This window comes from Trematomus bernacchii, unplaced genomic scaffold (genome assembly GCF_902827165.1).
Source record: "Trematomus bernacchii unplaced genomic scaffold, fTreBer1.1, whole genome shotgun sequence".
Lineage (NCBI taxonomy): Eukaryota > Metazoa > Chordata > Actinopteri > Perciformes > Nototheniidae > Trematomus > Trematomus bernacchii.
This window is the reverse complement of record NW_022988097.1, coordinates 1,721,411-1,735,700: the sequence shown is the minus strand read 5'-3', so window position 1 is coordinate 1,735,700 and position 14,290 is coordinate 1,721,411. Positions and strand designations below refer to the sequence as shown.

At 39.8% G+C, this 14,290-nt stretch overlaps 1 protein-coding gene across 1 annotated transcript; it reads right to left on the bottom strand.

Annotated features, from left to right (window-relative positions):
• Nucleotides 1–846: 846 nt before the first annotated feature.
• On the bottom strand, nt 847–10,378 carry fgl1 (fibrinogen-like 1). The gene is made up of 7 exons (XM_034121371.1): nt 10,281–10,378; nt 3,771–3,939; nt 3,470–3,629; nt 3,291–3,379; nt 3,080–3,168; nt 2,669–2,856; nt 847–1,881 (listed from the first exon to the last, which is right to left on the bottom strand). Exons 1-7 carry the CDS (start codon nt 10,341–10,343, stop codon nt 1,683–1,685), a joined length of 957 nt encoding a protein of 318 aa, XP_033977262.1. The 5' UTR covers nt 10,344–10,378; the 3' UTR covers nt 847–1,682.
• Nucleotides 10,379–14,290: the final 3,912 nt, after the last annotated feature.

Genomic DNA, 14,290 nt, shown 5'->3' with positions numbered 1-14,290 from the left:
CACATAATTTAAAGGCCAGAAAAAGGATTCATATGAAAAATAAATAAACTGTTTGGTGGGGTAGGTAATTTTGGAGAAACCAGCTCGAGTGCGCTAGAATTTGTGAAACACAGCCGGAAAAAATCTGCCACTTCCTTACAGAGCCCCTCCTCCAACACACACGAACGCGCACATGACCAATGAGGGCACGAGATAAATTTGTGCACAGATGGAAGGCTGACAGGCAGGTAGGCCATCCAGTTGTTTTAGCCGGCCCGGCTAAAATGATCGTGCTTTTTCCACAGATGACATTTTTTTATGGATTTTTTGTCAAAGCACTTAAGATATTCATTGCTATCGGGATGTTAAGAGCATTCCATGGAATATAACAAAAAGTGTATCTCGAGCCGGTTTCTCAAACTTACTTACCCCACCTTTAACTGCCAAGAGAATACTACCGCAATACTATTCTATTGTTTTATAATCAAATGAATGAATGGATTAAGCAATAAGTCATACAATTATTATGTCAACAAATTGACATGCATGACTTTGCTTTCTACACAATTGAAAGATATCAAAAGACCATTAACATATTCTTAACCCTTTTTTTTAGACAGGAATTGTCATTGTGGCATAAATCAGCCCAACAAATTGTTTATGCTAAAATTAGGCTTTTATTTTCATTAAGAAGATTTTGTTCTCCCCAAATCCTAAATAATTTGAGCATTTTATCCAGTCTCCATTTCAGCTTTCCTAAATGGTAACACATGATATGCAATACATAAAGTACACAAAACATTATGATTAATGGTGAGTAATAGTTATTCTTGACATTGTTATATTAACCTTATGTCAATTCTTCAAGGTGCTCATGCAAGCATTTGCGATAATTCACTGGACAAAACGATGTGTTTCTTGGTTTTATTATGTGAAATATGGTAAAAATGCAAATGGCATGGATATAGCTGGATGTATGTTCACAATCAACATTGTGTGATAACAAGCACAATGTATATTGCAATTCTAAAAGATAGCTTTACCTGTAACATCGTGAAAAATAACAATACGTTATGTCTACCGTTCTTTGCTTTCATAATAGCATTCTTTTTATTCAACTGTTTGTGTGAACAACTTATGTATCATAACATTTGGGCCAATTCCCAGTACTGGGCTCTGCTGCTCTTATTATCATATAATGCTGTATGAAGAGAACACTTAAGTTCTTGTTACAGCCTTTTTCAATGACATGATAATGGCTGCTTTCACTTGCCTTCAGTCCAATCATTCGGCCTCAATTTCCCTTTTATCCTGCAAAACAGACAGCTGTGTGTGCAAGTTACTTCCCCCTTACAACATTCATGTCTCTAAAACAGGCACACGGTTTCACAAGTCATCTTACAAGTATGTCGTCATATGAGCTACTATTGTCTATAAAGATGTTATAATATTGTTAGCACAATGTTTCATTTAAACCATTTCAGACATTTGTGTAATTGAATCTGTGGTTCATCTTGGCTACATTTACTCTTTTAGTTACAGCTACTCTACTCCATCCAGATAAACCAGGAAGCATATTTGTTAAAGGTGTCAGTGGGATTGTTAAGTGCTTAGTGTGCGAACAAGTCCAAACGGATTTGAGAGGTTTGCTTAGCTCCAAAAATAATCAAGCCATGTAGACTTTATATCTCCACATGTCTTATTTAGGAAGTTGGTCTGTGATGTACAGCATTGGGGTCGTCAATGGGATCCATTTTGAAGTCCATGGGTCTCAGTTTCATGGAGCTTGTCTTCAGGGAGTACCACCATCCTCTCCAAGTGTACCAAACTACACCGTTGTCTGTCAAAGCACTGTAGTGCCCGTTGGGGTAGTACATTCCATTAAGATGGGCTGAGTGACACCTAGGGATTGATAAATGCAGAGGAAATATATTAAAAAAAATATTGAATGACTGTTATGGTGTTTTAACATCAAGCGTAAAGTGAGGTCCTTGCGCTCTGTCATTACGTGCCAATGCAAATTATATGAATTTGTGTAAATTGAAAAATGTGCATTTTCACACTCTGACACAAACTAAGTACATTTGCAATTCTTTGTGTCGCACACACGGTACGCCTATGACCGTTGAGATCTTTCTGATTTCCTGGACGTTGTTGAATCAGAAATGGAGTAATACATGATGCCTCATATTATACAGACGGTACAAAAAAGGACCTTCTTTGGAGAAAAGTAACCGAGCAAGTTGGACTAGATGTTAAGTTTGGAATTTTTTTGTAACTTGATTCCAGCTATCTGTTGTACTTCGAAACAGGTAACCAATCGCATAAGCCCACATTAGCCCAACATCTATATTTCAAAGATTAGATGTCTGGCTTGGTAGCAATTTAGATTCAACAGCCTATGTTTCCATGTGTTTCCATGGTTGATAATGGGCTGAAATCCACCGCACAGAAATATGTACTATGGCTGTATATATGTATGCTTCTTAATAAAAACATTTGAAACAGATAATGGGGCGAAATCCCGTAAAGAAGCATTGGTATTTACACAGAAGTATTTCTTTCTTCCTTTCTGGCGTGTCTTACACGTTAATTCATAAACTAAAATTGAAACCTGCGATAGCAATATGAGGCATATAAACATTTGCTTTGCTTGGTTCATATGTATATCATATCATTAATCCCGTACTTGTTGAACCACCAGCCTCCATTGTCTTCCTGTGCGCAGTTTCCTTTGTAGTTATCGTTGTCCTGGTCGTGGGTGCTGAATTTGATGCCCTGGTGACTGGCCCACTCTGACGCACCTACCTGATAACTTCCAGATAAAGCATCTCCAGCTGTACCTACATAGGACCCAAAGGCAAGTCGATAGTGATCCTGCAGAAAGAGACAGATATGAAGATAGCTGGACCACTCGCGAATAAAAAATAATAATTGACATTTTAGGAAAAAACACTTTAGACTCACGTTAGCTTACATCACAAACGCAATATACTTCGATTATGTTTGTAACTTAAGTTCCGAAACAAGTGTACATCCAAACAATTCACTTTTTCCAAAATTATTTGGATTATTATTACATTTAGTGTTCAATCAACACCTTTTCATTGGCCACTTGGAAGTTCTTGTACTCTGCATAGCGCTGGTTACCATCAAAGTCTCCCAGGTTAATCCTCAGTGAATAATTTCCTGTAACAGACAAACGATTATAAAAAAAAAACATATCCCATCTGCACAACACTAATGATTCTTTTCATTGTTTTTGCCTTCAATCTTCAAAAATCTTAATGCTTTTAAGAAGTTTAATTTACCTTGTGTGGTAATGTAATGCAGGTTATCATTTCCGAGCCAAAACTCTGCATCCTTGTCTCCAAAACCATCCTTATACTCTGCCCACGATCTGATAGACAGATATATCGACATATAGATACATAGATAGATATACTTTCCTGTGATTTCATTATTGTAGACTAACAGGTTTCAGACACACCTGTTAAAACTCTCTGTTCCATTGATCCGTCGCTGAATGACGGTCCAACCTCCTCCATCACTCATATCACAGTAGACTCTGAACGGGAAAGGGCTGCCATGGGGTTTGATGGAGTAGAAACCACTGGATTTGCAGCCAGAACTAAAGAGCTGGGAGCAGTCTGACACGCACACAGAAAAACAGAAATATGCACTCAGTTTTTGTTACATCAAGTGAGTCCTGTTGCTGCAATGTGAGACCTGAAACCAGATCATTTAATCTATCAAATTATGTTTTCCAGTCCTGATGCTGTGGCCCTGACCTGTGTACTCGGTGTCCAGGCTTTGGTCCGGTCTGGCTTTGTCCTCTTTGCCAGGCTGGTTCGGCAGTTGCAGTCGGTGTAGGAGGGTTTCCTGTTTCTGAAGCTGGCCCTTCAGAAGCTTCTCTTGTTCCCGCAGACGAGCCACCTCCTCACGGCAACTGTCTGACGCCTACACACACATTTGTATCGCTTCATTTGTGAAGGTCTTCAATATTCATTGCCTAACTCTTAGATAAAATACTTATAAGTCAAAGAGTGAAACATAACTTTTTCTACTTTCTGTTTGTTTAAAGGGGACCTATCATGCAAAATGCACTTTTGTACGTCTTTTATACATGAATATGTGTCCCCGGTGTTCCAGGGAACTCACCAAGTGTCAGAAAACACAACCCTCTCTATTTTCCTCCATACCCAAATCTCTAAAAACGGGGCTGCAACGGATCTGATAAAAACTGATCCAGATTTGAACATTGACATCACTGACGTCAGGACGGTGGCGCTACGGCTATTGGGCCAACTCTCCACCTATCAGGGGAATGTGGGGTTGGGCCACGGCCGGCCATTGCCGCTCGAAAACGCTGGAGACGCTGTAGTACAGGGCTATTCAATTGGCGGCCCGCGGGCCAAATCCGGCCCCGGGGTGATATTTACTGGCCCTTTGAGTATAATGTTAAAAAGTAATCAATTTTTTTTTTTTTAAGATTTTTTTTTTTTTTTTTTTGTGCCAGAGTACCTTTATTCCAGAGAGGGTGCTACATTGAGAGATACAGTAGAGGGGTAGACAATGCCTGAAAACTTCGACGGGCTCGGGTTTCGAACCCACCTACTATACTGTAGTGACAACTCCTGTCATTGATTGCATCTCTGCGTGAATGATTAGATCATTTCACCTAAATTAAATCAAATGAAATGATGTTGATGGTTCAATTAGCTTCACATGTAGGCCTACTGAGTTCTGAACTTGCCATTTAGATCTATAAAGGCCTTGGGGCTATGTTGTTTGATTTAATTAAACACAATATATGCACTCCACTATGCTGTTGTAGTATTTACTGTATCTGAAGCTCTTAATATGATTGCTCATATTTCAAGCCATCTTTTTCCCGGCCCCTTGCTTTGGATCATTTTCATCAACCGGCCCCCATTCCAAACTAATTGAATAGCCCTGCTGTAGTACATATGCCAGGCCTGTAAGTGGCGCTGTAGTCTGCCACAAAAGCAGCAAAGAAGACTTCCCGCGCATGGTTGCCATGGTTGCCCTTCTGTTTATTCTCCGCTGTGGCTCTTTTTCTCCCTCCCCGAGGCAAGCGTTTGCTCCTGCTGCTGTAATTCAATGCAATCCCTCCCCGTCGAGGCAAGCACTGTAATTCTCTCCGGTTAGTCCACCAGCAGATGACAAAGACCCACCTCTCCGCCTCTTCCAAGGAACGAGGGGACAGTGCGGCAGAGTTTCAGTTAGGTTTTTTTTCGCCGGCCAAGATGTCCGTTAAAGTTTAAATCTTCCGGACAAAATTAGAAAAGTGCCGGTCAAAGGTCTTCTTTGTTATTTATTGAGCTTTAAAACAAATGAATAACGACTCTATATAATTATATAATAAAACACGGAGGACGGAGATCTCTTTTTCTCCCCCTCTTCTGACAGCCCAGCAGCTGATCAGAGCACGCTCCCTTCTCCTGCAGGGGGTCGTGGTCAGCTGCAGCTCACAGAATCAGCCCCCTGCAAAAACAGGGCTGGAAAGAGTAAATGGAGCGAAATGAGGCATGGCTAAAATGCAGGATCTGTTTGGTATTTTGAAAAAAAAACTATATTTATATACTTTATATAGGTATGGCCCTACAATATATTGTTCAAATATAGCATGATAGGTCCACTTTAAATCAAGTAACCATTATTTGATCTGTAAAATACTGTTGTTGTTTTTTTGTTGAAAGTTGGATATCTTCACTTGTTAAAAATCGAATTTGGATATACAGCAAGTCAGCTGTTATAAGCTATCAATCAGCATATAATAAAAGCTGTACATGTATATATATATTACCCTCAGAGCAGCAAGTATTTAATGTTAATAACACTAAAGTGAACCCCAGCACTCTTACCCAAACCTATAAGGTCTAACCCTAGAACATAGACTTTCAAAAATGTTGGTACATTTTGGGAAATATTATTATTTCTTGAAACGATTGACGTCACACTTAAATCTTGCCATTAAAAAAAAGGTTACAGTGGCAGTTAGTTAGCTTAGTTAGCCAAACAACTATCCTTTCAATAATGTAAATTATTTAAGTCTGTACGAAAACCAAAGTGTTAACATTATGCGTCAGAGTCTTTGTTGGTAGCAGTGACTTTCAGTGACGACAAAATAACTTGTTTATTTGTGAGTTTAAGAGCTGCTCGGCTGGCAGATTTGAGACCTTTTCCCATATGCACTACAACCCTGAAATTATGAAGATATTACACAGAGAAGATGTTTGTTAAAACACAAATGTCCGAATCATTTGGACCTGACATCAAACAGACCTTTTTTTAATACCATCTTTATAGTATAAATACTGTGTGATGTCCGTTTGAGCCCATTAAATGGAGAAAATGTTGGTGATGATATTTCTACCATGGCAGTCACCAAGAAGAAATAGAAGAAAACAAACATCTGAGCGTGAAAAAGAAGGGTCATAAATATGAAGACGGCAACGAAAATATCTAAGTTGGCAAGATTCCGTAACTTCGGTATATAAGACCAGAAGTCGCAGTCTTTAGAGAAATTAAAGTACTAGGGACTAGGGTGCTTACGACCAAAGGATGCTTCCTATACACTTTATCCGTACTCCTACTGTATTCTAAACCAAAGACCGTGTTTCCAGGAAAGCAGAAGGCTTGTGCTACAGACAATTTAATGTTGTGAACTATGTTAGGGAATAATTTGCTTAGGTATTCAACCTTTGAAACAGTTCATAATTTTCTCCTTTCACTGTCTCTTTTCCCATTGCATAGGTCTACAGCCTTGGGTATTGCTGCTATCTCTCTTAAGGAGGGGCAGCTTGGGCGCATTGTTGTTGCCAGCTTATGACCGAGCACAAGCTGACATGAGATAGTTTATTGTTCAGGGACATCTAGAGGCCCTACTTTTCTGGAACGTAGGTTCCCTGGCGCACATTATTTTCTATAGACGACAGCTCTAGTTAGATTCAGGGCCCATATTTGTTTAGTCTCGCTGATAAAGAATGTTGATTATTACACTCCGAACTAGTTAAAACCTCGAACTACAGAAGAATTCTTCAGAATTGATTTAGCATCTCAACCTGTGTCTGTTGAATTCTCCGGCCGAAGCTCCAAATAAACCGTCAGTGTTTGCCATCAAAGCTCCAGCTCTCCTCGTGTCTCTCTGAGTCCTGTTTCCAATTGCTTCAGAAGTGTCCCTCACAAATAGGGATGGGTATCGTTTGAAATGTATCGATTCCGATTCCGGTTCTGCTTATCGATTCCGGTTCTTATCGATTCCCCGTTTCGATTCCAAAATTGTAAAAGAAAGAGGTCAAACGTTTAGATAACAAAAATATCTTTATTCTTTTAAGCTTTAACTGACATTTTTACAAATAAAGAATATACATGCAATACAAATGTATTGCACAATAGCTTTGCTTTATTTTAACTGAGCTATGCCTGTGGCAAGCTATTAACAGGCATTACACTGTGCCTTGTCTTTTTCTTTTTTAGTGTAGTGGAGCCTCACTTTAGAGCGTTTACCGCGATCCATCTTTGGTGTTATGAAGCGACTGAGCTCGTGAACTCTCTACGGGAGGGCGGGGGGAGCCTCGCTGCGGGGAAACTGTGGACCTCTGTCGCCGCAACTTACATGATGCCGTTTAAAAAAATTAAGGGCGGTGCTGGCCGTCAGCGTACCGAGCCGTCAACGGCCCGCTGACGACCGGCCATTCTGTGATTCTCCAGAACACACAGATGGCCAGTCCGCCCTTACCCTGGCTGTATTCCACCGGGTCACCGCGGCGCAGACGGACCCGCGGCGCAGACGGACCCGGTGGAATACAGGGTCTACCGCGTTTAGGAACCGTTAAGCAGAACCAAAATTGTGTATTTTGTATGGGTACCCGGTACCCGGCATTTTCTTATCGGTTCTCATCTGGAACCGAGTTTCGGTTCCCAACCCTACTCACAAACTACATGTGTGAAAGCGAAACTCCAGACAATGTGTAGACCTGAATGACGAATTGACTTTAGTTAACTTTGGTCCACAGCAGGCTAGCTGTTTCCTACTCTTTCCACTCTTCAATCTAATGGCGCATTTCCACTACACGGCCTCGCTCGGCCTCGCTCGGTATGGCTTGGCCTCGTTAGGACTGGCTCACTTTATGGCGCATTTCCATTACAGTTTAGGAACTGGGGTAGTATCTATAGTAACGCAGTGTAGGCGGAGCCGTGACGTCATCTTCAATGAGAACCCCAGAAAAACAACACAGCCGTTAGCTGTTAGCACTCAGAGCTCACAGCTCCTCATATATGTTCAGAAACTAGACAAAAGTTAAACAAGTACAAACCACAGACTGCCTGTGTCATGGCGAATACAGTCGCTGCTTTATTTATGTCTGTATAGGCCGTTGTTGTGATTGTGGACGGTCGGAGCATATACTGCGTTAGCTTAGCCAATCTCCATTTAGAAAACACGCATTTTAAAAGGTTTTTCGCCTGCCGTCTGTCTGCAGACTTGTCAAAGCATTAATTCATGGTTTTTACTAACCGGTATCAGTATGTTGTTACTTCGGCATCATTTTGAAACGTGTATTACAATTAAATCACGGTCAAATATGTCCATCTTGTTGTAGTTGTAGCCCCCTTGCCAGCGATTCTCTCTCCATACTCAGCCCGACTCAGCCTCGTTGTCTCTAGCCCTAGACCCACGATTTTATGAGGCCAGAAAAACTGTGAATTAGGACCCGCCGGCCGGTACTAGGCCAAGTGGAAACGCAACCAAAAACGGGCCGCTGACGTCACAGCCCTCTTAAACCGTGCTCCGCGCTGTAGTGGAAACGCGCCATAAGCTAAGCTAAGCTAACCAACTTCTGGTTCTAGCTTCATGTGAGCTGTATTAATGTTGTCCTCTAACTCCAAGCAAGCAAATACATTTGCAACATTGTTAAGCTACTCCTACAACCAGTCAAGTTTTTCACAGGTTCAGAATAACAAGAACATCCTGAATAAAACACAAAGAAATCACACCTAGCATCAGGGCCGGTTTTTGGCATAGGCGACATAGGCGGTCGCCTAGGGCGCAAGATCTGGGGGGGCGCTGCGCTGGTAGCTCTGGGAGAGAAAAAAACTATTTTTGACTGTTTGCGCTCATCCTAATTTTCGGCCTTGATGTAACAACATTCATAATTAAGTAAAGGTAACACCCTTTTCACCCCGGTTACACGTTTAATTTGCCCTGTACGATGGGCGCTGTAAGTGATGAAAGTGGGGGATGTTGGCTTATCAGGCGCCCGCAGCTCACAGCCAAAGTGCGAGTGGGCATCCAAGCGAGAGAGAGAGAGAGAGAGTGCACCGGTACCGGTGCTTATTGTTGTTAGCATCTGGTGCTAGCTGCGCTAACGGATATAAGAAGATGTTCTACAAGAAGGTGGAGCGAGTCCTCTCCTGTCAGACTGAGAGGCTTTGATAACTACAGCTCAGTGAGGTAAAGGACTCTGAGTGTTTAGATAGTTATCTTTAGTCTAAGTTATCTCAGTGGGTCTCAAACGGTTTGATCACAATTTATGTAAACAAATATTTCCAAGACACACCTTTACATTTATTGGGATAAATAAAAAACAGCTAAAATCTCGCCTAAGGCAGCAAATTGGTCAGAACCGGCCCTGCCTAGCATTATCAGGATATCGTTAACTATCACTATTGGAAAATAACAAGGTGAGTATTTAAATAGAAATGTAAATAGAAATGTGGACGAAGCTGGACTAGCTGTTTCCAGCTGTTTCCAATCTTTAGGCTAAGCTAAGCTAACCGACTACTGGTTCTAGCGTCATGTGAGCTGTATTATTTTGTTCTCTAACTCCCTGCAAACAAGCAAAAACATACATTTGCAAAATGTTTAAGCTACTCCTACAGCCAGTCAAGTTTTTCACAGGTTCAGAATAACAAGAACGCCCTGACAAACACAAAGATATCAAATCTACCATTGTCAGGATATGGTTAACTATCCCTAATGGGAAAAAACAGGACGTGCATTTAAATAGAAATTGAGCTTGTACATTGTAGTGTGAAAAGTAACACCATTCTATTTATCACTTTTATTGGAATAAGTCCTTCAACTTTCAAAAGGCTACACAAAAATAAAGTAAATTCATGTGTGTCTAAAACATCTCTTTCTAAATGTACTCAAAGTGATGATTAGACCATTGTAGACCACCTGTACAGAATGTTTTTGAACAATAACACAGATTTAAAAAAACACCTGATACACATAACCATAGAAAAACTGATGTAACATGCAGAGTACTTACAGATAGAGTTTGAGAGCAAGCTGCAATGACTATCAGTCCTGTGAGAAGCAACAAGCCTGCCATCCTTGTTTTGACTGCAAAATACAAAAAAATCAAATGTCAATATGGTACAGGAGTCAGGACTTCTAACTCAGTTGAATCCAGAGAATTTTTCGTTTTTTAAATGCTCACAGAACTGGTCGAACACAAAGATGTGTCCAAGGGGAAAGAAAAACAGACGAAATACCTGATTCTCTACAGTCATAAACTATACAAAATATGCAGGGAGAGTCTAAAACAGATGCACAAAAAGTAGAATCAGTTTTCAGGGAACATTTATGTAATAATAGAATAAAAAAGAAGAAAGGTTTGGCATTGTTATATTAACAGAATGTAAAAAAACATTCCTCTACACACATGTATTTGATCAAAGGAAACATTCTCAGCTGTTGCTTAACATCTGCAAATCTCTCTCCTTTTGTCTGTGATCAGCCATCTGTCCTCTCTTTTTCTCATTACTCTCATCTGTTCTCCTGCGGCCAGTTCTTTCATTTCCCTGCTCCTTCATGACCACTTATCCAGCTCTGAGTGTCATTAAAAGACTTGAGTAGTCATTTTGTTGATGAGGGGCATTATGTCATTTCAAATAAACGTCACAAGCAGATAAATGCCAGTGAAGGTCAGCTCTGTGCAATGCAGGAAGAGGCAGAGCAGAAGGAGACATTTCATCTCAAGGGACCACAAAGGAATGTGAGTGAATAATTGTACTGTTGTCAAATAACTAGAAATGAAGAAGAGTTATGTGTCTTGTCAAAGAAAAGAAGACAATGTTTTTGTAGCCAGATATGGTCTGACTGTTTCCAGTCTTTGTATTATGCAAGGCTAAGCAGACCCTGGCTTGATAGTTACAGCACATTCACCTGAGCAGTAATCTAACCCAGCTAGCAGGGAACGTTCTCACAACTTTGGCTAACGTTACCTACAGGTTCTAATAATGTTTTAAAGAAAACGTTTTAATCTAATGTTCCAAGAACCTTTTGAGGATGTTTATCATTTTAAATAATGTTCCTATAAGGTTTAAGGTTAACTAAGACATAACGTTGTAACTGCAACATTCAGAGGATGTTTTGAGGATGTTATTGAGGCCTGAGATGACAGAACGTTTTTTATAAAACGTTCCTTTAATCTGATGTGTTAACAAAGGTGGAACGTTTTGCCTGCAACATTCTGAGGATGTTTTTCGGACGTTGTTGGGGTAACACATTACAGATGTTCTTTTATAAAACATTACCTCAATGTTACATGATAACAAAAGAAGAACATTTTCAAAGCAACATCCAGAAAATGTTTTAAGGATGTTATTGAGGCCTGAGATGGCAGAACGTTTTTTATAAAACGTTCCTTTAATGTGATATTTTAACAAAGGTGGAACGTTTAGCCTGCAACATTCTGAGGATGTTTTCTGGACGTTGTTGGGGTAACATATTATAGCAACATTCAGAAAATGTTTTCAGGAGGTTATTGAGGCCTGAGATGACAGAACGTTTTTTATAGGTTTTCAGGAGGTTATTCTTTGTTTTATAAAACGTTCCTGTGATGCGAAATATTAACACGGTCATCGTCAACATCAGATTTATTTGTAGAGTGCTTTAAAAAACAAACCAGGTTTGTGCCAAAGTGCTTTACAACAAACAGAATTGAGCAGAAGTTGTTGCATTTGTTTGAAAAGGATGTTTAAAGAAATCTGATGTCACCACATTTTCCTTTTGAAAAAAACAAGCAAGCACGTAATTCATGATAAGCTGTAAGCAGATATTGCATGTTTGCGGTGGCATGTGTGAGTTCCCAGCTAGACATTTTTGGTTCTAAAAACATTCATTGTTCTAGGAATGTTTTCAGCGCAACGTTTTATTTTGGTTCCCAGAATGTTCTTCTGAAAGGTAGGATAACGTTCTCTAAAAACCTTCTTAAAATGTTTGGTGATAACCTTCTTAAGATGTTTGTGATAACATTGTTAGAACATTATGCATTGCCCTACTATTCTTAAAACGTTTTCAGCGGGAAGTTTTATTTTGGTTCCCAGAATGTTCTTCTGAAAGGTAGGATAACGTTCTCTAAAAACATTCTTAAATGTTTGGTGATAACTTTCTTAAGATGTTTTTGATAACCTCCTTAAGATCTTTTTGATAACATTGTAAGGACATTGCGCCCTACTATTCTTAAAACGTTTTCAGCGGGAAGTTTTATTTTGGTTCCCAGAATGTTCTTCTGAAAGGGAGGATAACGTTCTCTAAAAACATTCTTAAAATGTTTGGTGATAACCTTCTTAAGATGTTTTTGATAACATTGTTCGAACATTATGCCGTATTATTCTTAAAACGTTTTCAGCGGGACGTTTTATTTTGGTTCCCAGAATGTTCTTCTGAAAGGTAGGAAAACGTTCTCTAAAAACATTCTTAAAATGTTTGGTGATAACCTTCTTAAGATGTTTTTGATAACATTGTTAGAACATTATGCCCTACTATTCTTAAAACGTTTTCAGCGGGACGTTTTATTTTGGTTCCCAGAATGTTCTTCTGAAAGGTAGGATAACGTTCTCTAAAAACATTCTTAAATGTTTGGTGATAACTTCCCTAAGATGTTTTTGATAACCTTCTTAAAATGTTTTTGATAACATTGTTAGAACATTGTGCCCTACTATTCTTAAAACGTTTTCAGCGCAACGTTTTATTTTGGTTCCCAGAATGTCCTTCTGAAAGGTAGGATAACGTTCTCTAAAATCATTCTTAAAATGTTTGTTGATAACCTTCTTCAAATGTTTTTGATAACATTGTTCGAACATTATGCCATACTATTCATAAAATGTTTTTAGCTGCAAGTGTTTTTGTTGTTTATGCACATGTCTCTATTGTCTTATTGATAGAATAACACTTAGAAAACCAAATAGGTTTATTTCTATCATGACCAAAGCCACTTTTAGTCACCAGGAGTATGGCCGATTAACGTTGGTACTCTCCTCCGGCAGCCGAGTTGGGGCATTTGCATAATGGCCGTATGAGTGCATTGAGACAATGAATAGGACGTATACAAACGAATTTGCATGCCAATATTCACTCACATGCACTTATAATCACACTAAGGTATGTAGGCCCACAGTATTCATAATATCATATTTGTAAAATATCAGAAAATAATTACACTTTTTTTCTGACTATAAAGGTTGTGTCTCATATGTAGGTTCTAACTGTTAGATAAGCTATCTGGCCGTGTGTGGTTTGTGAGGGCTGCGTATAAACAGTGTCCGCTGTTTATGCATAGTGGATAAAAATCGTTATTGAACCCTTTAGATTTGAGTACCAACAGACATATAGAAGAACGGACCGACTGTCACTGGCCGTCCCTGAAACCCCTGTTAGTGTTTGTATGTGTTTGTTTCTACTGTGTATCTCTTTCCCCCCCTCCCTGGCTGATGGTCTGCTCTACACGGCTGGGAGCAATCTCCAATCAACCACACCTGCAACCTGCTTATCAGCCACACTATGAAAGCCTGCAGCCTGCACTCATTCCCTGCCGGGTTGTTGCAGTGAATGGTTTGTTGCGGGCCGCTCTAGCTTTTTGACAGCAGATTTTTTGACAACTTTGCCTGCTTTTGCCTCACACAAATGTTTGTGTCTCTCCCAGGAGGAATCCAAGGCCTGCCACACTCCCAAGACCAGCCAGGCCTCTCCACCCTGGAACAACTGTTTCCCACTGCCACCATAACCAATCTCCACTCCCAGCTCCCCTTTTCTAATAAACAAATGTTACTTTCACCAGCTGATTCCGAGTCTGATTATGGGTCCCATCCAGTATATGTGACACCGACAGTGACTTGTACTAGCTGCTGGTCGCAGCTTTAAAAAAAACATTAAAAAAATCTAACTTGCAGCTGAAAACGTTTTAAGAATAGTAGGGCATAATGTTCTAACAATGTTATCAAAAACATTTAAAAAAGGTTATTACCAAGCATTTTAAGAATGTTTTTAGAGAAC

Bases quoted from the DNA above. Each gene is read 5' to 3' on its own strand.
- fgl1 (XM_034121371.1), bottom strand. From the start codon at position 10,343: ATGGCAGGCTTGTTGCTTCTCACAGGACTGATAGTCATTGCAGCTTGC. The intron at 2,857-3,079 runs GTGTTGATTGAA...CTCTTTCTGCAG, and splicing joins TCCAAGTGGCCAATGAAAAG to GATCACTATCGACTTGCCTT. The intron at 1,882-2,668 runs GTACGGGATTAA...ATCAATCCCTAG, and splicing joins GGAGGCTGGTGGTTCAACAA to GTGTCACTCAGCCCATCTTA.